Below are 23,125 nucleotides of genomic sequence, written 5' to 3' on the forward strand. Positions count from 1 at the left end.
TTTTTAGGTTTAATGTGGTTGGAAAGCCTAGCTTCCATTTCTGTTTCCAAAGTTGCACTCCATAAAATGCAGTTTCTATGAGAGCCTTCCTAAAAAAAGAGCTTCCTGGTCAAGTAAGTTTGGATAATTCTATAGGCTCTATCTCTAAATTCTTAGAGATTCCTAACGTACGTTTGCATATTAGAGATACCGAAGAGTCCTGCAGGCAAGACCCTTTGCCTCTTAGCACTGAACCCTTCTTGGTGTAATTCCTGTGCCCCCTACAGGAACTATACTTAGGAGAGGCCCAGCCTAGACTGCATGGTCAGGCTCCTGCACAGAATGGATTAATTTGGCCAAGGGGTTGGAACCGGCAAAGCCTCCCTATCTGGAGCCACTGTGTCAGGTGGAATTGACATACCAGGTCAGGAAGACAGGATGATTAAAATAGCGAAGAGGGGGCTCAGTGGGTTAAACGTCTGCCTTCAGCTCAGGTCATGATCCCAGGATCTTGGGATCAAGCCCCATGTCGGGCTCCCTGCTTAGCAAGGAGTCTGCTTCTCCCTCTCTCATTGCCCCCTCCCCGCCCACCTGCCTATGCGCTCTCTCTCTCTCTCTCTCTCTCAAATAAATAACACCTTTAAAAAAGAAAATAAAAAATGAAAAGAACAGGGTGGAGGGAGTCCGGTTGGCTCAGTCCTTAAAGCACGTGACCCTTGATCTCAGGGTCATGAGTTCAAGCTCCATACTGGGCGTGGAGCCTACTTAAAAAAATAAATAAGTACAAACGAAAGGAACATGGTAGGTCTATGTGTACTGATATGAAAAGAGATCTAAAATGTTTGGTGAAAAAAGCAGGTGGTAGAACAATCCATAGAACATACTTGCATCTACTTGGATAAGTTAAGTTTCACGTGTGTGCTTAAAGCTCTGGAAAGACCCGTACTCAACTGTGTGAACTGTGCTGACCTCTGGAGGGGAGGGGCACAGGGGGCCGATTTCACATTTCATCCTACATACTTCTGTATTGTTCCAATTACTTACAAGAAGCATGGATTTTTAAATCTCACACACACATACACATACACACACATTTTAAAGCATTATTAGCTCTATCTAAAAACAAAAAAAAAAGGGGTGCCTGGGTGGCTCAGTTGGCTGAGTGGCCAACTCCTGGTTTCAGCTCAGGTCATGATCTCAGGGTCCTGGGATTGAGCCCCGCATGGGGCTCTAGGCTCAGCCACGGAGTCTGCTTGTGGATTTTCTCTCTCCCTCTGCCCCTCCCCCCTCACACTCTATCTAAAATAAATAAATAAATGGGGGGGGACCCCACAATGTGCACTCCCAATTCTAACCTTAAGGTGGGAGCAATCACGGATGATTTTGTTAGTATATATTCAAAATTTGTGACTGTGAACCTGGACTACTTTTCCTTTTTTTTTTTTTTTAAGATTTTATTTATTTGACAGACAGAGATCACAAGTAGGCAGAGAGGCAGGCAGAGAGAGGAAGGGAAGCAGGCTCCCTGCTGAGCAGAGAGCCCAATGCGGGGCTCAATCCCAGGACCCTGGGATCATGACCTGATCTGAAGGCAGAGTTGCTTTAACCCACTGAGCCACCCAGGTGCCCCTAAGATTTTATTTTTAAGTAATCTCTACACCCAATGTGGGGCTCGAACTCACAACCCTGAGATCAAGAGTGACACACTCTACTGACTGAGCCAGCCAGGTACCCCTGGACTACTTTTCTAATAACCACAGTGAGTTAGGTAAAGAGGGGAGCCTCTGAGATCAAGGCTGCTCAAGAGGTTCTGGGGTCTTGGCTGTCAGAGAGGCCTGGACAGTCAGGACCCAGGCAGAGAAGCTGCAGGTGTGCACATGTGTCCTCCCTTCTGGTCCCTGAACCACCTGCGCCCTGGGCCTGCATCTCTGGGTTTAGATCTAAGCTTCCCACTGGCTGCTGGGGCTGTCCTCTCTCCTCCCAAGCCAATCTCTCTGGCTTCTAGAAACTGGATGCTCTACACTCTATCCCCAGAGGCTGGGGAGGATAAGGCTTTGTACAGAAATCTAAATCCTCAGGCTGGGTCCAGTCGGGGTATGGATATAGGCATGGGGCGGGGCCAAGACAGCCTCCCACCTGCCCTGGGATGACAGCAGCCAAGTCAAGTTCACTATCATGATGGCAATTATGCTCCCATTCACCCAGGACCTTTTATGTGCCTGGAAATCTGCTGAGCAATGTCTCTTCCCACGACACCCAGAAGGGAGTGACCAATGCTCAGATATGGGGTTTACCCAGTTGGGGAGGTCACACAGCGGGTCAGCGGCAAAGCTGGGCTTGGAATGGCCGTAGCCTGTGCCGGGATTAGACAGCAGAGGCAGCAGAGCAAAGTGGCTCAGAGCCAAGGTACCACACTTGGCCACTCACAAACTATACCTCGGTAGCCACTTCTGTAAAGTGAGGATAGCAATTGTCATGGGAGGACAGTGTCCAGATGAGCTCCTGTAGCTAAGTGCCCAGTGTCTGGTAAATCGTCAACACTGGTTCTGGTTACTTGTATTATTATTGCCAAGGGCAGAGGGGAGAACCCTCAGGGGACACTAGGGATAAGCGTTTGCAAGCTGACCCCCCTCCTCCCAGAAGTTACCTTCAAACTCTCCACGGGAACCAAAGGGGTCTCGGTAGCTCTCGATGAACCCGATGTAACTGAGGGAGTAAAGGGCAGAGATGGAAGAGGGGCAGGCAGGAGGGGGGCAGCCGGGGTGAAGGCTGGTGCCTCACCTCTCCACGATGGGGCCTTTGTCCTGTATCCAGAAGCGGGAGCCCCTCTTATGGGCCTCGATGGAGCCCTGGGTGAAACTCTCTATGTACTCGGCCAGCATCTGTTCCTGCCGGCTGTTGGCTGCATACGCCTGGGGGTGAGCAGGGGTCGGTCAGCCTCAGGCCACCCACCCGTCCCGATACCTGTCTTTGCTGCCCAGAGGGATCTGGAGCTTGCGACCCTCAGCCCCCAGCCAGCCCTACCTTGGCCTTCTCCAGGTGCTCCACCACCTTCTGGAGGATAGGGGCATAGTCTCCCCGAGTCACCTGGAAATGGCTCCCCCGGAATTCGTAGCTCTTCAGCTTGGAAGTCATTTCAGAATGCAGAGCAGGCTCTGAGGGAAGAAGATTGATCGCTCAGGGAAAAGGCTAAGACACCCCAGCAAGCTTCTCACCGTGATGCTCTTACTCTAAGATCTTCAATGACTCCCCACTGCCTACAGAAATAGTATAAACTTTCATTTTCAAAAAAAAAATGTATATATATGTGTGTGTGTGTGTGTGTGTGTGTGTGTATTAACTATGTATACAGTTAACTCATTTACGCCTCACATCTACTCTGGGGAGTTATCTCCATTTTAAAGATGGGGAAACTAAGGCACGGAGAGGTAAAGTAAGTTTGCAAAGGTTGCCAAGAGCAGGATGTAAACCTAGGGTGGCAAATGTATTTAGAAAGACAGTCAACCCGAAATGTAAGGAGCCTTATAAGGAAATGAGAGGGTGAACAGGAAGTAGGAGACGGGATGAGAGAAGATGCTGGAGAGAGGGCAGGAGGGGGATGGGACATGAGCCAAGGAAAGCAGGCTGCCTCTTGAAGCTAAGAGCCAAGGAAATAGGCTGCCCCCTGGAAGATCCAGAAGGAACTGGAGTCTTGTTTCTGACTTCGGATCCCCAAAGCAGTAACAGAATAAATTTCCGTTGTTTCATGCCACTACATTTGTGATGATTTGTTTCATTTTGCTTGTTGTCCCTGACCAGTAGCATACACTTCTAGGTTATGTTGTGAAAAAGAAAAGATAAGCACGGTGTCTCCCACCTCCCAAGGTGACATCCCCCACCGGGATGCGGGGGCTCTTTGCCCTCCTCCGGAAGCTGGGCAGGCTTGTGACTCTAGCAGAAGTGACACCAGGGACTGCCGAAGGGGGTCCAGCTTCTGCCTGGCGCTCTCTGCATGCTCCCTCGGGGAGGCCAGCCAACATGAGCAACGTCAGGAAGCCCTGGCCCATAGCCCCTGCGGAGGTCCCAACTGATGGCCGGCATCTATCGCCAGGCGTGTGATGAGTTCACCCGCAGGGCATTCCGGCCCCTGGCCGCTGATGGCACCCCGGCCTCTGAGTCTCCCAGGCTGAGGCCTCAGTCATTGTCACCAGGCACAAGCTTTTCCGATCGTGCCCCATCCTGATTCCTGACCCACAGTCTGTGAGTGTGAAGAGGTGGGTTTATGTCCCTAAATTTGGGAGGCAGCTGCACACAGCAGGAGGTAACACAACCGGTACTCAGGCACCAGCGCCTCCCTCTCGCACCCTGTCTTGCACACTGTAGAGCATACGGAACTATGGGCTCGGCTCACATTCCCGTGTGATCGATTCCTAGTCCCATGGACCCGGCGTCCTTTTCCACAGTCAAACCCAACAATGTGCCAATTGCTAAACTTCCTCTCCGCCACGTTCTGGGGCGCACACTGTTCCCCCCACCAAAGGTTCGGGTGCCATCTTCATCTAGTCCCACACCAAAGATCTGAGTTTCTGCCAAGTGCTAGCCACTGGGGGGACCGTGGCCGGTGAAACACACAATTCCTCCTCCTGAGAAGCCCGCGTCAACAGTGACAACAAAATGCCCACACAGTTGCTGGGTATGACGATGGAAAGGGGACGAAAGTCATGGAAAGACCGGGCAGGGTCCTGGAGTAGCTAGTGAGAAGGTGTTCGTTCACGTGTAGACGGGAGGCAGGGCTTCGAGGCGGGAAAGGGGACGGACTGTGCGAAGTTCTGGACAGCAGATGTGACAACAAACATGGGGGTTTTCAGGGGATTGTAAACCGCTAAGCATGGTTGGGGCCCAGAGTCTAAGTGGGAGGCGGGCAGGGATATAGGGCTGGGGGCTGGGAAGGGGAAAAGGGAGGGCCCACTCGCAAAGGTCCTCATAGGGGCCTGGCTATTTCTGTCCACACTGCATGCATTTCCCTCTCACCTGGTAACAGACCCCAATTTTCATCTAAGAATCCCCTGCCCCCCACTTCCAAATCGGGTGCATGGGCGGGGCTGACCTCATTGTCACCTGGCTCCCAGGTCGGCTTGGGATCAGGGTCCAGATAATGAGAGATCTATCTGTCCCTTGACCACAGGGACCGTTTCACAGATAAATATGGGACCCACAATAGAGAAACTAGAGCCACTCCCAGACCTTACTGAAGAAACTTCTGGGAGAAAAGGGCCCTCTTTCTGCTGGAGTGGCCAGGCCGGTGACTATCAGGCCCCGTGTGGGAGGAACACGCCGTGGATGAAGTGAGAGAGAGGAGGCCGGAGGCAGAGAGAGAAATCTCTCGGAATACGGTCTGAGCAGCTGGGTCCAGCTGTGCCTGAAGCCATCCCGCTCTGGGCTTCTTAATGTCCCAAGCCTATTAAGTCTCCTTCTGGTTTAGGCAAACGTGGGCTAGATACCTCACTTGGGAAGAGTTCTGAAAGACAGAGCCCTCAGAGGTGGATTTGGGCTTTACCCTGAGGGTACTCAGAGACATTTAGGAAGCAGACTCTAGTATGTTCACCATCTCCCCTTTCCACGTTCTCCCGAACCTCCGAGACCCCTAACGTCGCCTCCTTCACTAAGCCTGCACGGATGTGCAGTTTGGACTTCTCGTCTAGCCTGTCATGGGGCAGGCGGCCCAGCCTCTGTTCCCACTGCTCTCATGGATTGTTATTATCTTTTGTGCCACTGCCTGAAGGATGGGGACTGTCAGAAGCCTGTAGCGGTAACATCCACCAAGTGGCATGGAACCCCTCTCCCTGTCCTCAGGTCTCCCCCCGTATCTTTACGGTCACGGCCGGCCCTGGGGCTAGTGTCCCCCTCACAGGCAGCACTAGATGCAGAGCACAGCAGGGACCACAGCGCCAGGAAGTCCGCCATCAACATCTGCGGTGACCATCATGCCTGTCACTCCCGGCAGGACCCACTAAGCCCTGCCCTCAGTCCAGCCCTGTCCCCGCCCCGGGGCAGAGGTGCTGAGGAGGGAGCGGAAGGGCTGTGTGAAGCAGCTCACCCGGGCCGAGCACCGAAGCCAGCCGCACCTCGTAGCACGGCTTCCCGTCCTCGAGGACGCCCTTGAAGAGTCGCGTGTTGTAGGCACTGAGGTTCTGGAAAAGACCAGGGCAGGGGTTGGGGGAAGAAGAGTAAGTCCAGAGAGGGCTACAAGGCGGGACGAGGCAAAGGGGTTCACACCAGGAAGAGGAGGTCCAGAGGCAGAGCAGGCCGGGGCGTGCGGGGGAGCCTGCCTGAGTCCGCAGCGAGGGGAGAGAGCGGGCGGGCAGCCCGGGCCGGGCTCTCGGAGAAGCTCTGCTCTGCGCGCTGAGCGCCAACATTTACTAAGCGCTGACCCAGGGCAGGCGACGCAGCAGACGTGGAAACTGCTTACACAGCTGCTGGGGGGTAAATGCCACAAGTGGACTCTGGGGCCCAACCGGAAGTGGCGCTGAGGTCTCTGCTGTCCTGCCCACAGGCTGTCACCAAGGCCTCCAGCCTGCGGGGGCTCCGTCCCTGGCACGTGTGGGAACGTCGGCCTCACTGGAGCCAGGCCAACTCTTAGACAAGGATTCCCGAGTCTTTCCTACTTCAAACGCCCAGGATGCTGTGTCTCCGGACCCAAGCTGAGACCCGGGAGTGGATGCCAGTGGCAAGGGGGGACCCTGTGAACCCCCTGTCCCGAGTTCCCTAACCCTCAAACCTGTGAGTCCAGAAAGTCCTGGGCCAGCTTGGCGTCTTCCATGGTACAGTCCCCAGAGAAGTAGGTGGTGATTCCCTGTCGGGGAAAGGGACAGGTGGGGAGGAGGAACTGCTGCGGTCGGGACACGCTCCTCCAAGCCCCCGCACCTCCTCCCAGCCCCCTCCACCCTGCCCCCCTCATCTCTTTCCAGGGGAGAAAACCGTAACACAAATCGCACACAGAGGCCCATCTCCAGCCTTCCTGCAGCTCTGCTCCAGCTTTGCGCGGGTGGCCCACCCGGAGGCTTGCCACGTCCCTCACACCACGTGGCGGCCAAGTGGCCTCCAGAGGCGGGAAGCCCGGGCTCCTCCCTTTCCCACTCCCCCTCCACAGCTCCCTCTCTCAGCTCTTCTCTCCCTCCCTCCTGCACACACCACCCCAGGCTGCTGGAACGGGAAGGGCATTCAGAAAGCATCCCACCCAGCCTGCTTCCTGGCTTACAAATGACAGAACGGAAGCCCACTGCCTCCCTACCCGGTACCCTTCCCTGCGCGCCAGGTGACTTCCAAAGGATGCCCTCCACTTTCCTGCATGACTGGGGGGTCCTCACCTCCTTCCCCAGCCCGAGGTGTCGAAGCCGCGGCTCCAGAGAGAACATGACCTCCCTGCAGGTCTGCCAGAGGCTCCTGACTTCTTCCGGGTGCTGCCTGGCCGCCTTACTCCCCAGGATCACACGTTCCAGCTTCTCCTGCAGGGGGGGATGCCACTGGCTGGGCCACAGCGCCCAAGCCTGTCTTCTGCACCCCCCACATCCACCCCCCAGCTCTTCTCCCGCAGCCTAAGGCCTGGCTCAAAGTGCAGCTGAGCGACGAGCAGCATCAGTGCTGTTGAAGGAATGCTGGAGCTCAGGCCCCCCGCAGACCCATTTGGTCAGAAGCCACATTTCAACAAGTCGGCCAGGCGACTTGGGTGGACAGTGAGTGCTGCGAGCCCAGGAGTAAGAACTGCTAATGCCCCAGATGGGCCCAAACTCCAGAGTCCCCCCCTGCGAGGGACTCACAGCACCCAGGCCTCTCCACCATCCCCAGGGATGAGATGACCAGGCTCCCTTTTTGCAAGCACTAAAGTTCACACACCCTTCCCTTGCCTGCCCTCAGGTTAGCACCATCAGGAAGACACACTGCTTTCCCTTGCTAGGTGAGGAGCATGGCAGTGACCAGGCCCCTACTACCATCCCACCAACCCCAAATTCTTCACCTCCCCTGGCCCGCCCTCCACTCACCTTGGGCAGGTTGGGAACAAACTTGGTGTCGCCAAAGGACTTGTAGTTGCCCATGTTGGAGTAGATACCCGCCGCATAGACCAGGAACGCCTGGAGGGAGGTGGGCATCAGAGACCCAGAAGCACAGTGTCCCCCCGCCCACCAGACCCCACCCCAAGGAGGTTCCCGCCTGAGATGTTAACACCCAGAGGAACCAGTACAGGCGAGGCTGGGAAAGCTGGGGGCAGGACCCAGATCCCAGGAGGCCCCAGTCTGGCCCCAACATACTTTCACAGACCCAACTTCACACACCCAATGTCCAGCCAAACTGGTCTTCTCTGCAGCCCCCAAACACACCCACCTTTGTTCCTGCTATGCCCAGCACCCTCTCAGCCACCCACGGCCATTCCACATGAACTCTGAAACACTGCGCCTCTGCCTCCTTGTGCAGAAAGCCTGTCTTCTGCTTCCAGCCAGCCAGGGAGCTGGCATCGGAAGCATCAGATGTTAGAGTTGGAGGGCCCTTGGTCATCCGGACATCATCACAGGCCCAAAACTTAGTCTCCCTTCTTCTGGCAACAAGACCTCAATCTTCCTCTTGGGAAGGTGGGGGGATCTCCCTTCCCTGACTCCGGGGGTAGGCCCGGGCTCAAGCTAGATGGTAAGAGCTCTACCTAGGCAATTTCCTAGTGCCAAAGAGCCTCTGTTTTTAATACCAGGGATCATAGAGCCTGGAGCCCCTGGACCTCCCCGGTTGCAGTCAAGAAAGAAAGCCAAGCTGAGAGATGAAGACTGCATCAATATGGTATCCCTGAGCCCCTGAATCCAGCCATGACTGAAGCCTGCTCTAGCCCTGGACTTTCAATTATATGAGTCAGTAACGTTCTCTTTTTCAAAAGAGACTTTATTTTTTAGAGCATTCTAGAGCCACAGCAAAACTGGGCAGAAAGTATACAGATTTCCCATGTACCCACTGACTCCCCACACGAACAGCCCTCCCCATCATCAACGTCTCCCACTGGAGTGGCACATTTGTTACAACAGGGGAACCTACCTGGACACATCACGACCCAAGACCACAGCCTACGTAAGGGTTCACTCTTGGTGCACACTCTGTGGGTTTGGACAAATGGATGGCATATGTCCACTATTACATATAGCACGTTACTCTGTACTACAGAGTAGTTTTAGCGCCCTACGATCCCTCCCCTCAATGCCTGGCAACTACTGATCTCCTCTCCTATCTCCATGGTTTTATCTTTTCCAGAATATTGTATAGATGGAATCACATGTACGTAGGCTTTCAGATTGGCTTCTTGCATTTAGTAATATGCACTTGACCTTCCCATGTCCCTTCATGGCTTGATACCTCATTTCTTTCCAGCACTGAATAATATTCCATTGTTTGGATGGATCACAATTTGTCAGCTCAGCTACTGAAGGACATCTTGGTTGCTCCCATCATTGGCAATTGTGATAAAGCTGCTACAAACATCCATCTGCAGGCTTTTGTGCCGACCTAAGTTTTTACCTTCTTTCAAGATTTCACTTCAGTCAATAACCAAGAAGCATGATTGTTGGATCCCACAGGAAGAGTAGATTTCTTTTGCAAGAAGCTGCCGAACAACCTCCCACAGTAGCTGTATGATTCTGCATTCCCACCAGCAATGAACAGGAGTTCCTGGTGTTGCTACCCTTGCAACAGCATTTGGTGTCGTCCGTGTTGTGGATTTCCACAAAGCTAATGGGTGTGTAGTGGTTATCCCATTACTTTATTTATTTGCAATTTCCTAATGACATATGATGTAGAACATCTTCTCACGGGCTTATTTGCCATCTGCATTCTTCATTGGTGAAGTATCTGTTACAGTCTTTGGCCCATTTAATTGGGTTGCTTGTTTTCTTATTGTTGAGTTTTAAGGGTTCTTTATATATTCTGGCTAAGAGTCCTTTATCAAATATTACCTTCTACAAATATTTTTTCCCCAGTCTGTGGCTTGATTTTTCCTTCTCTTGACAATTTGTTTCACAAAGCAGAACTTTTTAATTATATCGAAGCCCATTTTATCAACTATTTCTTTACGGATCAAACTTGGTGTTGTACCTAAAAAGTCATCTCCGTACCCAAGGTTATCTAGATTTTCTGTTATCTTCTGGGAGTTTTACACTTTTGCATTTAACATTTGAATCTGTGATCCACTTTGAATTAACTTTTGTGAAAGATGTAAGGTCCACATCTGGTCTAGATTCTTTTTTTTCTCTTCTTTTTTTCTTTCTTTTTATCAAGTGGATGTCCAGTTGTTCCAGAACCGTTTGGTGAAAAGACTATTTTTAGGGGCACCTGGGTGGTTCAGTGGGTTAAGCCTCTGTCTTTAGCTCAGGTCATGATCTCAGGGTCCTGGGATCAAGCCCCGCATCGGGCTCTCTGTTCAGCAGCGAGCCTGCTTTCCCCTCTCTCTCTGCCTGCCTCTCTGCCTACTTGTGATCTCTCTGTCAAATAAATAAATAAAATCTTAAAAAAAAAAAAAGACTATTTTTACTCCATTGTGCTGCTTTGTTCCTTTGTCAAAGATCAGTTGACTGTATTTATGGGGGTCTATTTCTGGGCTCTTTATTTTGTTGCATTGATCTGTTTGTCTGCCCTTTTGCCGACACCACACTGTGTTGATTACTGCAGTTTTAGAGTAAGTCTTGAAGGTGAGTGGTGATCCTCCAGCTTTGTTCTTTTTTCACTCTTTCCCCAATATTGCGTTGAAAATAAATAACTGGGATTTTTAATCACATTGCACTGAATCTATAAAGTTGGGAAGAACTGACACTTTTTTTTTTAAGATTTTATTTATTTATCTGAGAGACTGAGAGCACAAGCAGGGTGAGGGGAAAAGGGAGAAGCAGACTCCCTGCTCAGCAGGGAGCCCAACGTGGGGTTGATTCCAGGACCTCAGGATCATGACCTGAGCCAAAGGCAGACACTTAAATGACCGAGCCACCCAGGTACCCCAAGAACTGACATCCTTATAATACTGATTATTCCTATTCATGAACATGGACTATCTCTCCATTTTTTAAGTTCTTTGATATCTTTCATCAGTTTGTAATTTTCCTAAGTTTTAAACACGTTTTGTTGTATTTTCAAACTATGTATTTCACTTCCTTGTGTGCTATTTAGAAATAGTATTATGGTTTTCATTTTGAATTTTTATTGTTCCTTGCTGGTATATTAAAAGCAACTGACTGGGGCGCCTGAGTGGTTCAGTGGGTTAAAGCTTCTGCCTCTGGCTCAGGTCATGATTCCCAAGGTCCTGGGATCCAGCCCCCGCATGGGGCTCTCTGCTCAGCGGGGAGCCTGCTTCCCCCTCTCTCTGCCTACTTGTTATCTCTGTCTGTCAAACAAACAAACAAACAAACAAATCTTAAAATAAAATAAAAGCAACTGACTGGGGTGCCTGGTTGGCTTAGTTGTTGAGCGACTGCCTTTGGCTCAGGTCATAATCTCAGGATCCTGGGATCAAGCCCCACATCGGGCTCCCCGCTTGGCAGGAAGACTGCTTCCCCCTCTCCCACTCCCTCTGCTTATGTTCCCTTTCTCGCTGTCTCTCTCTCTCTGTCAAATCAATAATAAAAAAAAAAAAGCAATTGGTTATATCTATCTATCTATCTATATACATATTTAAAGATTTCATTTATTTATTTGTCAGAGAGAGAGGCGGGGAGAAAGCACAAACAGGGAGAGAGGCAGGGAGAAGGAGAAGCAGGCTCCCTGTTGAGCAAGGAGCCCAAGGTGGGACTCAATCCCAGGACCTGGGATCATGACCTGAGCTGAAGGCAGACACTTGACAGCTGAGCCACCCAGGTGCCCCTGACTTTTGCATATTAACTTTGCACCCTACAACCTTGCTATAATCGCTTATGAGTTTCAGGAGTTTTTTGGTCAATTCTTTTGGATTTTGTACGTAGATGGTCGATCATATTTTCTGTGAATCAAGACAGTTTTGTGTCTTCCTTCTTAATCTGCATACGTTTTATTTCCTGTTCTTGCCTTATTGCATTAGCTGGGACTTCTGGTAAAATGCTGAAAACCAGTGAGGGGACTTCTCTGTCTTATTCCTGATCTAAGTGGGAAAGCGTTGAGTTTTTCACCATTAAATATGATATTAGGTGTAGGGCTTTTGTAGATAGGCTTTATCTTTATGAAGTTGAGGAAGGTCCCCTCTATTTCTAATTTGCTTAGTTTGATCATGAACAGGTGCCAGATTTTGTCAAATGCTTTTTCTGCATCTACTGGTATGATCATGTGGTTTTCTTCTTTAGCTTGTTGAGGTGACGAATTATTTATTTTCAAATGTTGAGACAGATTTGCATGCCCAGGATAAATCCTACTTGGTAATGGTGTATGGTTTTTATACATTATTGGATTTGATTTGCTAATATTTTGTTGAGGATTTTTCTATCTATGTATATGAGAGATAATGGTTTGTAGTTTTCTTGTATTGCCTTTGTCTGGTTTGGGTATTAGGATAATGTTGGCCTCACAGAATTAATTAGGAAGGATTTCCTCTGTTCCTCTCTTTTTTAAGGATTTTATTTATTTATTTATTTATTTGACAGCAAGAGAGAGGGAGAGAGGGAACACAAGCAGGGGGAGTTGAAGAAGGAGAAGCAGACTTCCTGCTGAGCAGGGAACCTGACTCGGGGCTCCATCCCAGGACCCCGGGATCATGACCTGAGCCGAAAGCAGATGCTGAACGACTGAGCCACCCAGGCACCCCTGTTCCTATCTTTTGAAAGAGATTATAGAGAACTGGTATAATGTTGTCCTTAAATGTTTGGTATAATTAACCAGTGAAACCATGTGAGCCCGGTGTTTTCTGTTTAGGAAGGTTATTAATTATCGATTCAATTTCCTTAATGCCCATGGGATTTATAGTAATTTTTCATCTTTCATTTCTGATGTTAATAGTTTACAACTTCTCTCTTATTCCCTTAGACCGGTCTGAATGTTTGTGTCCCCCATCCCAATTCACACATTGAACTCTAACCCCCAAAGTGATGCTATTAGAAGGTGGGGCCCTTGGGAGGTTAGGTCATGAGGGCAAGGGCTCTCATCACTGGGATTACTGCCCTTATAGGAGACACCAGAGAACTGCTTTATCCATCCACTGTGACAGGACGCAGTGAGAAGTCCACAGTGTGCAAACTGGGAGGGCTTTCACCAAAACTTGACTGTGCTGACACCCTGAACTTGGACTTTCAGCCTCCACAGCTATGAGAAATAAATTTCTGTTTATACGCTACTCAGTAGTATTTTGTTATAACAGCCCAAACAGACTAAGATATCACTTTTGGTGATCTTTTCCAATAACCAGCTTTTGGTTTCATTAATTTTTCCCTACTGAATTCCTGTTTTCAATTTTATTGATTTCTGCTCTAATTCTTTTTATTTCTTCTCTTCGGCTTACTTTTTAATTTGCTCTTCTTTATTCCCCCCCTAAGGTAGGAACAGTTTATTGATTTTAGATCTTTCTTCTTTTCTAATATGGGCTTCAATGCTATAAATTTTCCTCTAAGCACTGCTTTTACTGCATCTCACAAATTTGATAATTTGTGTTTTTCATTTTAGTTCAATATACACATATGTATCTTAAAGATTTATTTTAGAGACAGAGAGAGAGAATGTTGTGGGGGAGGGAGGCAGAGGGAAAGGGAGAGAGAGTCTTAAGCTGATTCTGTGCTAAGCCCAGAGCCCAGAGCCCAACATGGGGCTCAATATCACATCCCTGAGATCATGACCTGAGCCAAAACTAAGAGTTGGATGCTAACTGACTGTGCCACCCAGGTGCCCAGAAAAAAAAATTTTTTTTAAGTAGGCTCCATGCCCAGTGTGGAGCCCAGTGTGGGGCTTGAACTCAAAACCCTAAGATCAAGACTTGAGTTAAGATCAAGAGTCAGCCACTTGGGGGTGCCTAGGTGGTTCAGCTGGTTAAGCATTTGCCTTTGGCTCAGGTCATGATCCCAAGGTCCTGGGATCGAGCCCTGCATCAGATTCCCTGCTCAGCCGGGAGTCTGCTTCTCCCTCTCCCTCTGTCATGCCCCCTGCTTGTGCTCACTCTCGCTCTCTGTCAAATACATAAATAAATAAAACCTTAAAAAAAAAAAAAAGAGCTGGCCACTCAACTGATGAGCCACTCAGGTGCCCCTTAGTTCAAAATATCTTTAAATTTTTCTTGAGATTTTTTCTTTAACCCATGTATCATTTAGAAGTGTGTTGTTTAATCTCCAAGTATTTGGGGATTTTCCAGTTGTCTTTCTATTATTGATATCTAATTTAATTCCATTTTGATCTGAGAGCAGACATTGTATTATTTTCATTCTCTTAAATTTGTTAAGGTGGGGGTCACCTGGGTGGCTCAGTGGATTAAGCCTCTGCCTTTGGCTCAGGTCATGATCTCAGGATCCTAGGATCGAGCCCCACATCGGGCTCTCTGCTCAGTGGGGAGTCTGCTTCCCCCTATCTCTCTGCCTACTTGTAATCTCTCTTTCTCTGTCAAATAAATAAAACCTTTTAAAAATAATAAATTTAGGGGCACCTGGGTGGTTCAGTGGGTTAAGCCTCTGCCTTCGGCTCAGGTCATGGTCACAGGGTCCTGGGATCGAGCCCCATGTCGGGCTCTCTGCTCAGCGGAGAGTCTGCTTCCCCCTCTCTCTCTGCCTGCCTCTCTGCCTGCTTGCAATCTCTCTCTCTGTTAAATAAATAAATAAATAAATAATAATAATAATAAATTTGTTAAGGTGTGTTTTATAGACTTGAATGTGGTCTATTTTGGTGGCTCTTCCACATAAACCCAAGAATACATATTCTGCTGTTGTTGGATGAAGTGGACTATACATGTCTTGGTATCCAGCTGACTGTTGGTGTTGAGTGCAACATGTCCTTACTGATTTTTCTGCCTGTTACATCTGTCTGATAGAAGGGTGTTAATGTCTCGAACTATAGTAATAGATTCATCTATTTTTCCTTGTATCGATTTTTGTCCCAAAGAGTTTGATACCCTGTTAGACACAAACACATTAAAGACGCTTGTCTTCTTGGAGAACTGACCCTTTTATCATTATGCAATGCCCTCTTTATCGCTGATAACTCTCCAGGCTCTGAAGTTTGCAGAATTAATACAACTCTTCCCACTTTCTTTCGATTAATGTTGGCATGGTATATCTTTCTCTATTCATTTACATTTAAGTGGGCTTCTTGTAGACAACATATATTTCAGTCTTGTCTTTTGATCCATTCTGAAAATCTCTGTCTTTTAACTGGTACATTTAGACCACTGATATTCACAGCGATTACCAATATGTCTGAATTAGTATCCACCATATTTGTTACTATCTTCTATTTGTTGTCCTTGTTCTTTGTTCCTATTTTTGTCTTCCATTCTTTTTCTGCCTTTCGTAGTTTTAACTGAGCCTTTTACGTGAGTCCACTTCCTCTCCTTTCTTAGCTTACCAGTTATACCTTTTTACTTTTTAGTGTTGTCCTAGATTTTGCAATATACCTTTATAACTAACCCAAGTCCACCTTCATATAACACTATACTGCCTCCTGGATAGTATGATACCTTATAATAACAAAGTACCTTATAATAACAAAGTACCTTATGATAACCTTATAATAACAAAGTAATTCTAATTCCTGTCTCCTCTCCCTTGCATCATTGCTATCATTTATTTCACCTATATAAAAGCACACATAAGTTTTATATATGCATAAATGTGTAAATTATATATAATGTAGATAAACGTAAGCATACATAATCAAATACATTGTTGCTATTATTTTGAACAAATGGCTATCTCTTAGATCAAGAATCAAAAAAAGTAAGTTTTATTTTACCTTCACATTTTCATTATCCAATGTACTCCCTTTCTTATGTAGATTTGAGTTTCAGAACTATAGCATTTTCCTTTCCCTGAAGAACTTTCTTTTTAAAGATTTTTTTTTTTTTAACTTATTTGACAGACAGAGATCACAAGCAGGCAGAGAGGCAGGCAGAGAGCGGGGGAGCAGGCTCCCTGCTGAGCAGCGAGCCCATGCGGGGCTCGATCCCAGGACCCCGGGATCATGACCTGAGCCAAAGGCAGAGGCTTTAACCCACTGAGCCACCCAGGTGCCCCAGAACTTTCTTTTTTTAAAAGATTTTATTTATTTATTTGTCAGAGAGAGAGCGAGCACAGGCAGACAGAGTGGCAGGCAGAGGCAGAGGGAGAAGCAGGCTCCCCACCGAGCAAGGAACCTGATGTGGGACTCAATCCCAGGATGCTGGGATCATGACCTGAGCCGAAGGCAGCTGCTTAACCGACTGAGCCACCCAGGCATCCCTCCCTGAAGAACTTTTAACATTTCTTGCAAAGCAGGTACACTGGCAATACATGACCTCGATTTTTGTTTGTCTGACAAAGTCTTTTCTTCCTTCATTTCTGAAGGATAACCTCACAAGGTACAGAATCCTAAGCTGGTGGCTTTTTTTCTTTTTAAAGATTTTATTTATTTATTTGACAGAGAAAGAGATCACAAGCAGGCAGAGAGGCAAACAGAGAGAAAGGGGGAAGCAGGCTCCCCACTGAGCAGAGAGCCCAATGTGGGGCCCGACCCCAGGACCCCGAGACCATAACCGGAGCCAAAGGCAGAGGCTCAACCCACTGAGCCACCCAGGCACCCCTGGCTGGTAGCTTTTTCTCGCAATACTTCAAATACTTCAATCCACTCTCTTCTTGCTTGTGTGGTTTCTACGGAGCTGGATGAAATTCTTATCTTTGCTCCTCTAAAGGTAAGATCCGTTTTTTCTCCGGCTTCTTCTAGGAGTTTTTCCTTGATTTTCTGTCATTTGAAGATACGCCTAAGTGTATTTTTTTTTTTTTTTTGGCATTTAATGTTTCACTTAGTGTTCACTGGGCTTCATGGATCCATGGTTTAGTATCTGACATGAACCTGGGGCAATTCATTATCGTTTCAGGTACTTCTTCATTTTCTCCTTCTTCTTCTTCCAGTATTCCCTTTACTTAAACCTTACACCTCCTGAGTTGGCCTACGGCTCTTAGGTACTCTGTTCTGTGTTTCTCAGTCTGTTCTCTCTGCTTGTCAGTTTTGAAGATTTCTATTGAGATATCTCAAGCTCAGCAAGTCATTCCTCAGCTGTGTCAAGTCTACTAGTGAGCCCAGCAAAGGCGTTCTTCATTTCTATGTCTTCTGACTTCTAGCAGTTTGGGTTCTTTCTTAGGATTTCCGAGTCTCTGCCTACCCGTTCCTGCATGTTGTCTGCTCTATCCATGAGAGCCCTTTAGCGTATCAGCCATAGTTGTTTTAACTCCTGGTCTGGTAAGTCCAACATCCTCGCCACGTCGGAATCTGCTTCTGATGCTTTCTCTGTCTCTTCAAACTGTGTTTTTTGCCTTTAGTATGTTTTGTCATTTTTTCTTGATAGTCAGACATGATGCACTGGTAAAAGGAACTGCTGTAAATGGGCCCTTTAGTCATACGATGGTAAGATGTGGGAGCAGGTGAAGCATTCTCCAGTCCCACGATTAGGTCTCGGCAGTTTCTCAGTGAACCTTTACCTCACTGAACTTCACATGTGCCTCTCTGTCCCATGTCTCCGCCCTCCTCCTTAGGTGGGACAGGACAGTTCTTGAACTGTCTGAAATGGGATATTCTCCTCCACCCAGGTCAGTTAGGCTCTAGGCTCTGCTGATACAGTTTCTCCCGAGAGCTAACTGGGAAGAACAGAATGTTCTGGCATTTTTCAAAAATGGTTCCCTTGCCCCTCCCCCTGCCAGAAGCACAAGGGGCTTTTCCTCTGAAATCCAATCCACTGTGAGGACCAAGATCCTGGAGGTAAAATTCCCCAAATTCCCGAAAGTGTGGAGACCCCTCCTTTGACTGGGTTCTCCTGGAGTTTTTAAACTCTCAGAGCTGCCCACACTGAGCCTCCAGCAATCTGTCAATCACAGTTCAGGCTTTCTGACTCCAGCACTGGTTCTGGGGGAGGCTTCTGCTCATGAATTTTTGCACTGGTGAGTTGCGATTCTCTGTACCCACCTGTCTGTCTCTCCCATGTGGGGGCAGCAGGAAGCCCTGCGGCCTCACTTACTTAAGGACAGATGAAATGTTATTGATTTTTCCAGCGTATTCCACCTTTTACTTGCTAGGACAGACTGGTGACTTATGAGCTCCTTACATACCAGACTGGAAACTGGAAGTCATGATTTTCATTTCCACTCAAGCCAGTCTGAGGCGGGTTTCTGCTATTTGCGAGCAAAAGTGTCCCACGGAGAATAGCAACACTCAGGTCGCACTTCCCCAGCCATTAGCTCTTTTAATAAGCCAAGCTCTAGAGATGGGATGTGATCACTAAAAGTTAAAGAAAAGGAGAAGAAACAGCCTGGGCCTCAGCTCAGAGATAAGCAATCCAATCCCTTTATTTTACATGTAGAAACACAGGCCACTTTCTCATATATCCTTGGTGAAACTTTTATAAAAGATGACCTAACAACATCGATCACTTGTAAATGTACAGAGCCTTTGACCTGGCAATGCTATTTCTAGAAATAGAGCCTACTCACACATGTGCACAAGTATGCTCACTGTGGCACTCTTTCTAAGAAGAATCAGGAACAATCCAAATGTCCAACGAAAAGGAAAAGATTAAACCGATTCTGGTGTACACTGCAGTAGAGTGCTTCACGGTCAACAAAAAGGATGAGGTGCATTTCTATGTACCCCACAGAAGTTCTCCAAGACATGGTGTTCAATTAAAAAAAAAAACAAAAACAAAGCAGGACTCCTAAGAACACGGAGAGTATGATCTCATTTACGTAAAAGACAAAGGGAGGAACCGGTGCACATGCGCATGTACACGTAGAGGAATGCAATACACAGACAGAGGATTTGAAAGGCTGTACACCCCACCATCCAGTAGGCGATGTTCATGTTTCGTTTTGTGTCTTTCTGCACCGCAGCAATGCACTACGAATGCGTCTAAGTAATTCTTGGCCAATGAACCCACAAACAAACAAAAGCCAGGGCACATGCAGGGACCCACAACATTGTAGAGGAAGATCTGGTCCAGAACTCACACCTCCTGATTCCTACCCTGGACTCCCTCCTCTACCATCTCTGAGTGTCCATTGCTGTTTCGTTTACTCACAGCGGCCACTATTTATCTTGGAATCAGGTCACTGCAACCCCAGGAGGTACAGACTACCCTCATGCACACTTTCTAGATGGGAAGACTGAGGCTCCCGGAGACGTTCCTGTATTTGTAGCCCTTGGTCTACTCTACAGAGAAGGACCTTTGTACCCCTGCTTGCGGTCCCTCATACCCAGAAGCCATTCAGGAAATGCCAAATGACCTAAAAGAACTGACCTGATACTCCTCCTCAGTAAGGCCCTCAGCCAGGGCGAGCTGGCGCAGCTGGTCGGGGTCCTGGGCGCGGAAGAGGCGGCTGAGCAGGGCATAGATGTAGGGGGCCTCAGGGGAGGTCTGCAACAGCACTGCCAGGCCTCCATACCAGGCGGCCCGTGATAGATGGTGGGCATAGAGGCGCTCTGTGGGTGATAGCAGGCGGAAGGCCTCCCGGCAGTCCAGGCTAAACACACCGATGTCATTGGGCAGGATGTACTGGGCGTCCGCCATGGGCCCTGCTGAAAACCATCACCATCATCACAGCCATCATTTACCACACACTGACTACACACCTAGCTAAGCACTCTCATGGTCTCATTTAATCCTCCCCCAAACCCATTCGCAGGTATGTTAACTGAGGCTCAGAAGTTAGGCAACACACGCAAAGATATTACAAAACACACCGGTAGGTCATATTTGGCCTGGGGCCCTCAACCTTAAAGACTGAATTAAACTACCTAGTATTATCGGTGGGGAAATTGAGGCCCAGAGAGGCTAGGAGCTTTGCCCACTAACACAAGGGAGAGGTCAGAAGCAGAGACCTGCATCTCTAGACTCCCAGCCCAGGCCCTTCGGGCGCCCCTACTCCTTCCCTGACTCCTAAGCCTCCTCTTCAGAATTCTCCTAAAGTTCTTCAATTCCACCCAGCACTGTGGTGGCAAAGGTAGAGTTCCAGGCCACGAGCTGGAAGACCCAGGTTCCAAACCTGATTCAGCCCTTAGCTCCTAAAGCCAAGTCAGTTGTTTCACTTTTCTGTGCCTCAGTTTCCACCTCTATAAAATGGGGGCCATGATAAGTCCAACCTCACCAGGAGGGTGCGCAATCTGTCTCACTCTCATCCTTCTAAACACCTTTTCTTTGACCCTCCATCCTCCTACCCGCTCCCTGTGTTTGGCCAGGGGAACTACAGAGCCACGTTAGTTCGGAGCTGGAAGAAAACTCATTTTACAGACAGTGAGACTGAGGCTTAGAGAGACCAAGCGACTTACCGAAGTCTCACAATCCCGCTGGGACACGGGATCTCCCAACCCAGGACATTCTCCACACCGCCCTCCCCTCCCGGGACACGGAGTCCAGCCTCCCCTACCGCTCCGGATGCCCCGCCCCAACAGCACAACCCTCGGCGTTAACTCTTTGCTGCCCGGAGGGTTCCTTGGCCTCGGGGCCGCGGTGAATGTGGAAGGAGTACTGGATGGAAGGCAGAAAAGGAATAATCCTGCGTTCGGTCCAGACTCGCCCTGTCCCCCGAGGATGACGCACTGTGACCCCGAAACCCTGGGCGCCGCTCCTCACCTGCAGCTGCCGCTCTCATCACAAACTCACTTCCTGCTTCCGGCTCCCCCATTCATTGGGGCTCCGCGAACTCCGCCCCCCGCGGCCAATCGTCAGGCTTCGGGGCCCGGATGGGCGTCAGCTCCGGCCAATAGGCGCCCCTCGGGGCGCTCCGCCCGCCCGCCGCTCACCGCTCCCCGGCCCTACTGAGTCGCGCGCGGCATGGCCCCTGCGGCCTTGGCCTTTGTCCGCGAGGGTACTGGCGCGGCGGCCGGGAACCGGAGTGGCCGGCCTGGCCGCGGCCTAGTCCCGGCAGACCGGGCTGACAAGGTCGCTTCGAATCCGGGCGGGGCGGCATGGGTGTCATGTACGGAGCAGCGGGGAGTTCCCCACAGAGCCCCAGCGCCGCCCTCCTTTGGGTCCCGGGACCTCAGTTTTGCAGGTGGGAACCTGCGCTCGGGAAGTGATGTGACTCTCCCTCCCTCACTGGATTCGAGGGTCAGGGGGTGGAGACTCTTAGGACACTGGGAACCTACAAGGTCAGCTGCCGAGCCTGAGCCGAGGCGATCACACCCGTGCGGGGACAAGTGCTTCACTGCACCGCCATCCATTCGCCAGGGCCTGGAAGGCAGCCACTAAACGTCTCTGAGCCTCAGTTTCCTCAGCACAAAGACGCGAGGGTCCTGGAGCTTGTTGGTGCTCGCCCGATGCCTGATGGAAGGGAGAGCTGCCTGTGACCCCAAAAGGCGGCCCAGGACCGAGCTGGGCCTGAGGTCCACCTTTGCACGTCTGCGTTGACTCACAAGAGGACGACCTGGGTCAGGCATGGCATGTCCAAGCCTTGGCGCCAGGCCTGGGCTCAGTGGGGAGCATTGTGAGGGGCCTGGGTCAGCGTGGGCGGAGCCAGGCCATCTAAGGCCGAATCCGCCGCCATCATTTACTGGCTGTGTAGCCTTGGGAGGGACGCTTTACCTCTCTGAGTCTTGGCTTCCTCAGCCAGAAAACCCAGCTAACAATTGCCTCCGGGAGTAAACTGATGACTGGGCAGTCTGCTCCCTAGTGTTGTGCCCGGAGGGACTGGAGAAAGGGAATACCTGAAATCCACACACTCTCCTTGCCCTACCTTTGCACACCTGTGTCTGGGCTCACAGCAGCATCTGCCCACCATTGGTGCCAGTTTCTCATTTATGAAAGTGCCCAAAGCCGGGCTTGACACACTGTTGGCTCCGATGGTGACTATCATCACAGAGAAAAGCTCAATAAATTCCCTATGTCCTTAGGAAAGTCACCCCTCTTCTTCCGTGTGCCTCAATTTTTATTGTCTTTAAAATGGGTATACTCCCCTGACTTGGGTGAATTTGAGCTGGGCACCAGTAAAGGTGGTGGTGCTCTCTAGCCATCAACGAGCAGCTCAGGCTAGCAAAAGATCTCAGGACTCCTGGGACCCTCCAAGAAGCTGTATTTTTATGTTCACGGTTAACACACAAGGTCCTATGCTAGCAGCTTAACATGGAGGCTATTTCATTCTTGTAGAAACCCTGATAGGATATCACCATTTTACCCATTGTAGGAGATGGAGAAACTGGGGGCTATTAGTTTCATGGACTTCCTTGAGGCCCCCCAGGCTGTCCCTGAACTGGGGTCTAGCCTTCCTGAGACCTTCCACCACGCGGTCTCCTCCACTGGCCCCAGCACACACACACACGCATAATCACACGGAGAAGTCCACTCACTGGAGCCACGGCCATCCCTAGCCTTGGTTCTTCCCCATGGACATGCAGGAAGGGCAGGTGAGGAATGAACATTAAATACCTGCTGTGCTACAGGTGCTCTCGGTACATTCACAGCCATCTGGTCATATAGAAATTGCTGTTCCATTTAAAAGGTGAGGAGACTGATGCTCCAAGAGCTGGAAAGGCGCAGAGTTGGGCCAAGATCAGGGCTGTCTTACCCGCCACCACTACCTCCAAGTTCTCCCTGGGGCGGTACCATGCTCTGTGCTTGTCTCTTCTCTCTCCTCCCCCTGCTGGAAACAGGATCAGAACATCCCTTACCTGGTTCCCAACAGGGCCAGAAGAGAGAACTGGATTATCAGTGTTTTGTGTGTGCATGGAGGGCTTGCAACATTCCCACAGCTGCTTGAGCCTCCCTATCTGGGCTCCCCCACTGTGGTATGTGGGGCCCTGGGAGCAGGAATCTCATCACATCCCCTTTTCACCACCCTCAGGAGCCCTCTGTCCTCTCGAGAGCCCTGGGTCTGGTCTCTGTGGCCCCCACCAGCTGTGCGGCCTGCAGCAGGCCCTCCCCTTGGAATCTATACTCCGTAAGGCTCTGGCGGCTGTCTTCAACTGGGGATGATGCCCAGGAGGCCTATACTTAGCAGTCTCTCTTCCAGATTTTTTTATATTTCCAGAATCTCCA

At 49.6% G+C, this 23,125-nt stretch overlaps 1 protein-coding gene across 4 annotated transcripts in view; it reads right to left on the minus strand.

Annotated features, from left to right (window-relative positions):
* DPP3 (dipeptidyl peptidase 3) overlaps positions 1 to 21,128 on the minus strand; it is a 35,509-nt gene extending 14,381 nt beyond the window's left edge. Inside the window, exons 1-9 of one of the 4 annotated variants that reach the window (XM_080815388.1) lie at positions 20,726 to 21,128; positions 19,394 to 19,671; positions 7,998 to 8,087; positions 7,326 to 7,463; positions 6,737 to 6,811; positions 6,056 to 6,149; positions 3,004 to 3,134; positions 2,761 to 2,891; positions 2,627 to 2,685 (exon numbers count right to left, since the gene is read on the minus strand). In XM_080815388.1, coding sequence (XP_080671514.1) covers positions 2,627 to 2,685; positions 2,761 to 2,891; positions 3,004 to 3,134; positions 6,056 to 6,149; positions 6,737 to 6,811; positions 7,326 to 7,463; positions 7,998 to 8,087; positions 19,394 to 19,671; positions 20,726 to 20,777 — 1,048 coding nt within the window. In that variant the 5' untranslated portion in view covers positions 20,778 to 21,128. Of the gene's footprint in view, positions 1 to 2,626; positions 2,686 to 2,760; positions 2,892 to 3,003; positions 3,135 to 6,055; positions 6,150 to 6,736; positions 6,812 to 7,325; positions 7,464 to 7,997; positions 8,088 to 19,393; positions 19,672 to 20,421; positions 20,680 to 20,725 lie in introns of those variants that run through there. The other 3 variants (XM_080815389.1, XM_080815390.1, XM_080815391.1) reach the window with 3 other exon arrangements.
* Positions 21,129 to 23,125: the final 1,997 nt, after the last annotated feature.

The sequence above is a fragment of the Martes martes genome (genome assembly GCF_963455335.1).
Source record: "Martes martes genome assembly, chromosome: 10".
In the NCBI taxonomy this organism is placed as follows: Eukaryota; Metazoa; Chordata; class Mammalia; order Carnivora; family Mustelidae; genus Martes; species Martes martes.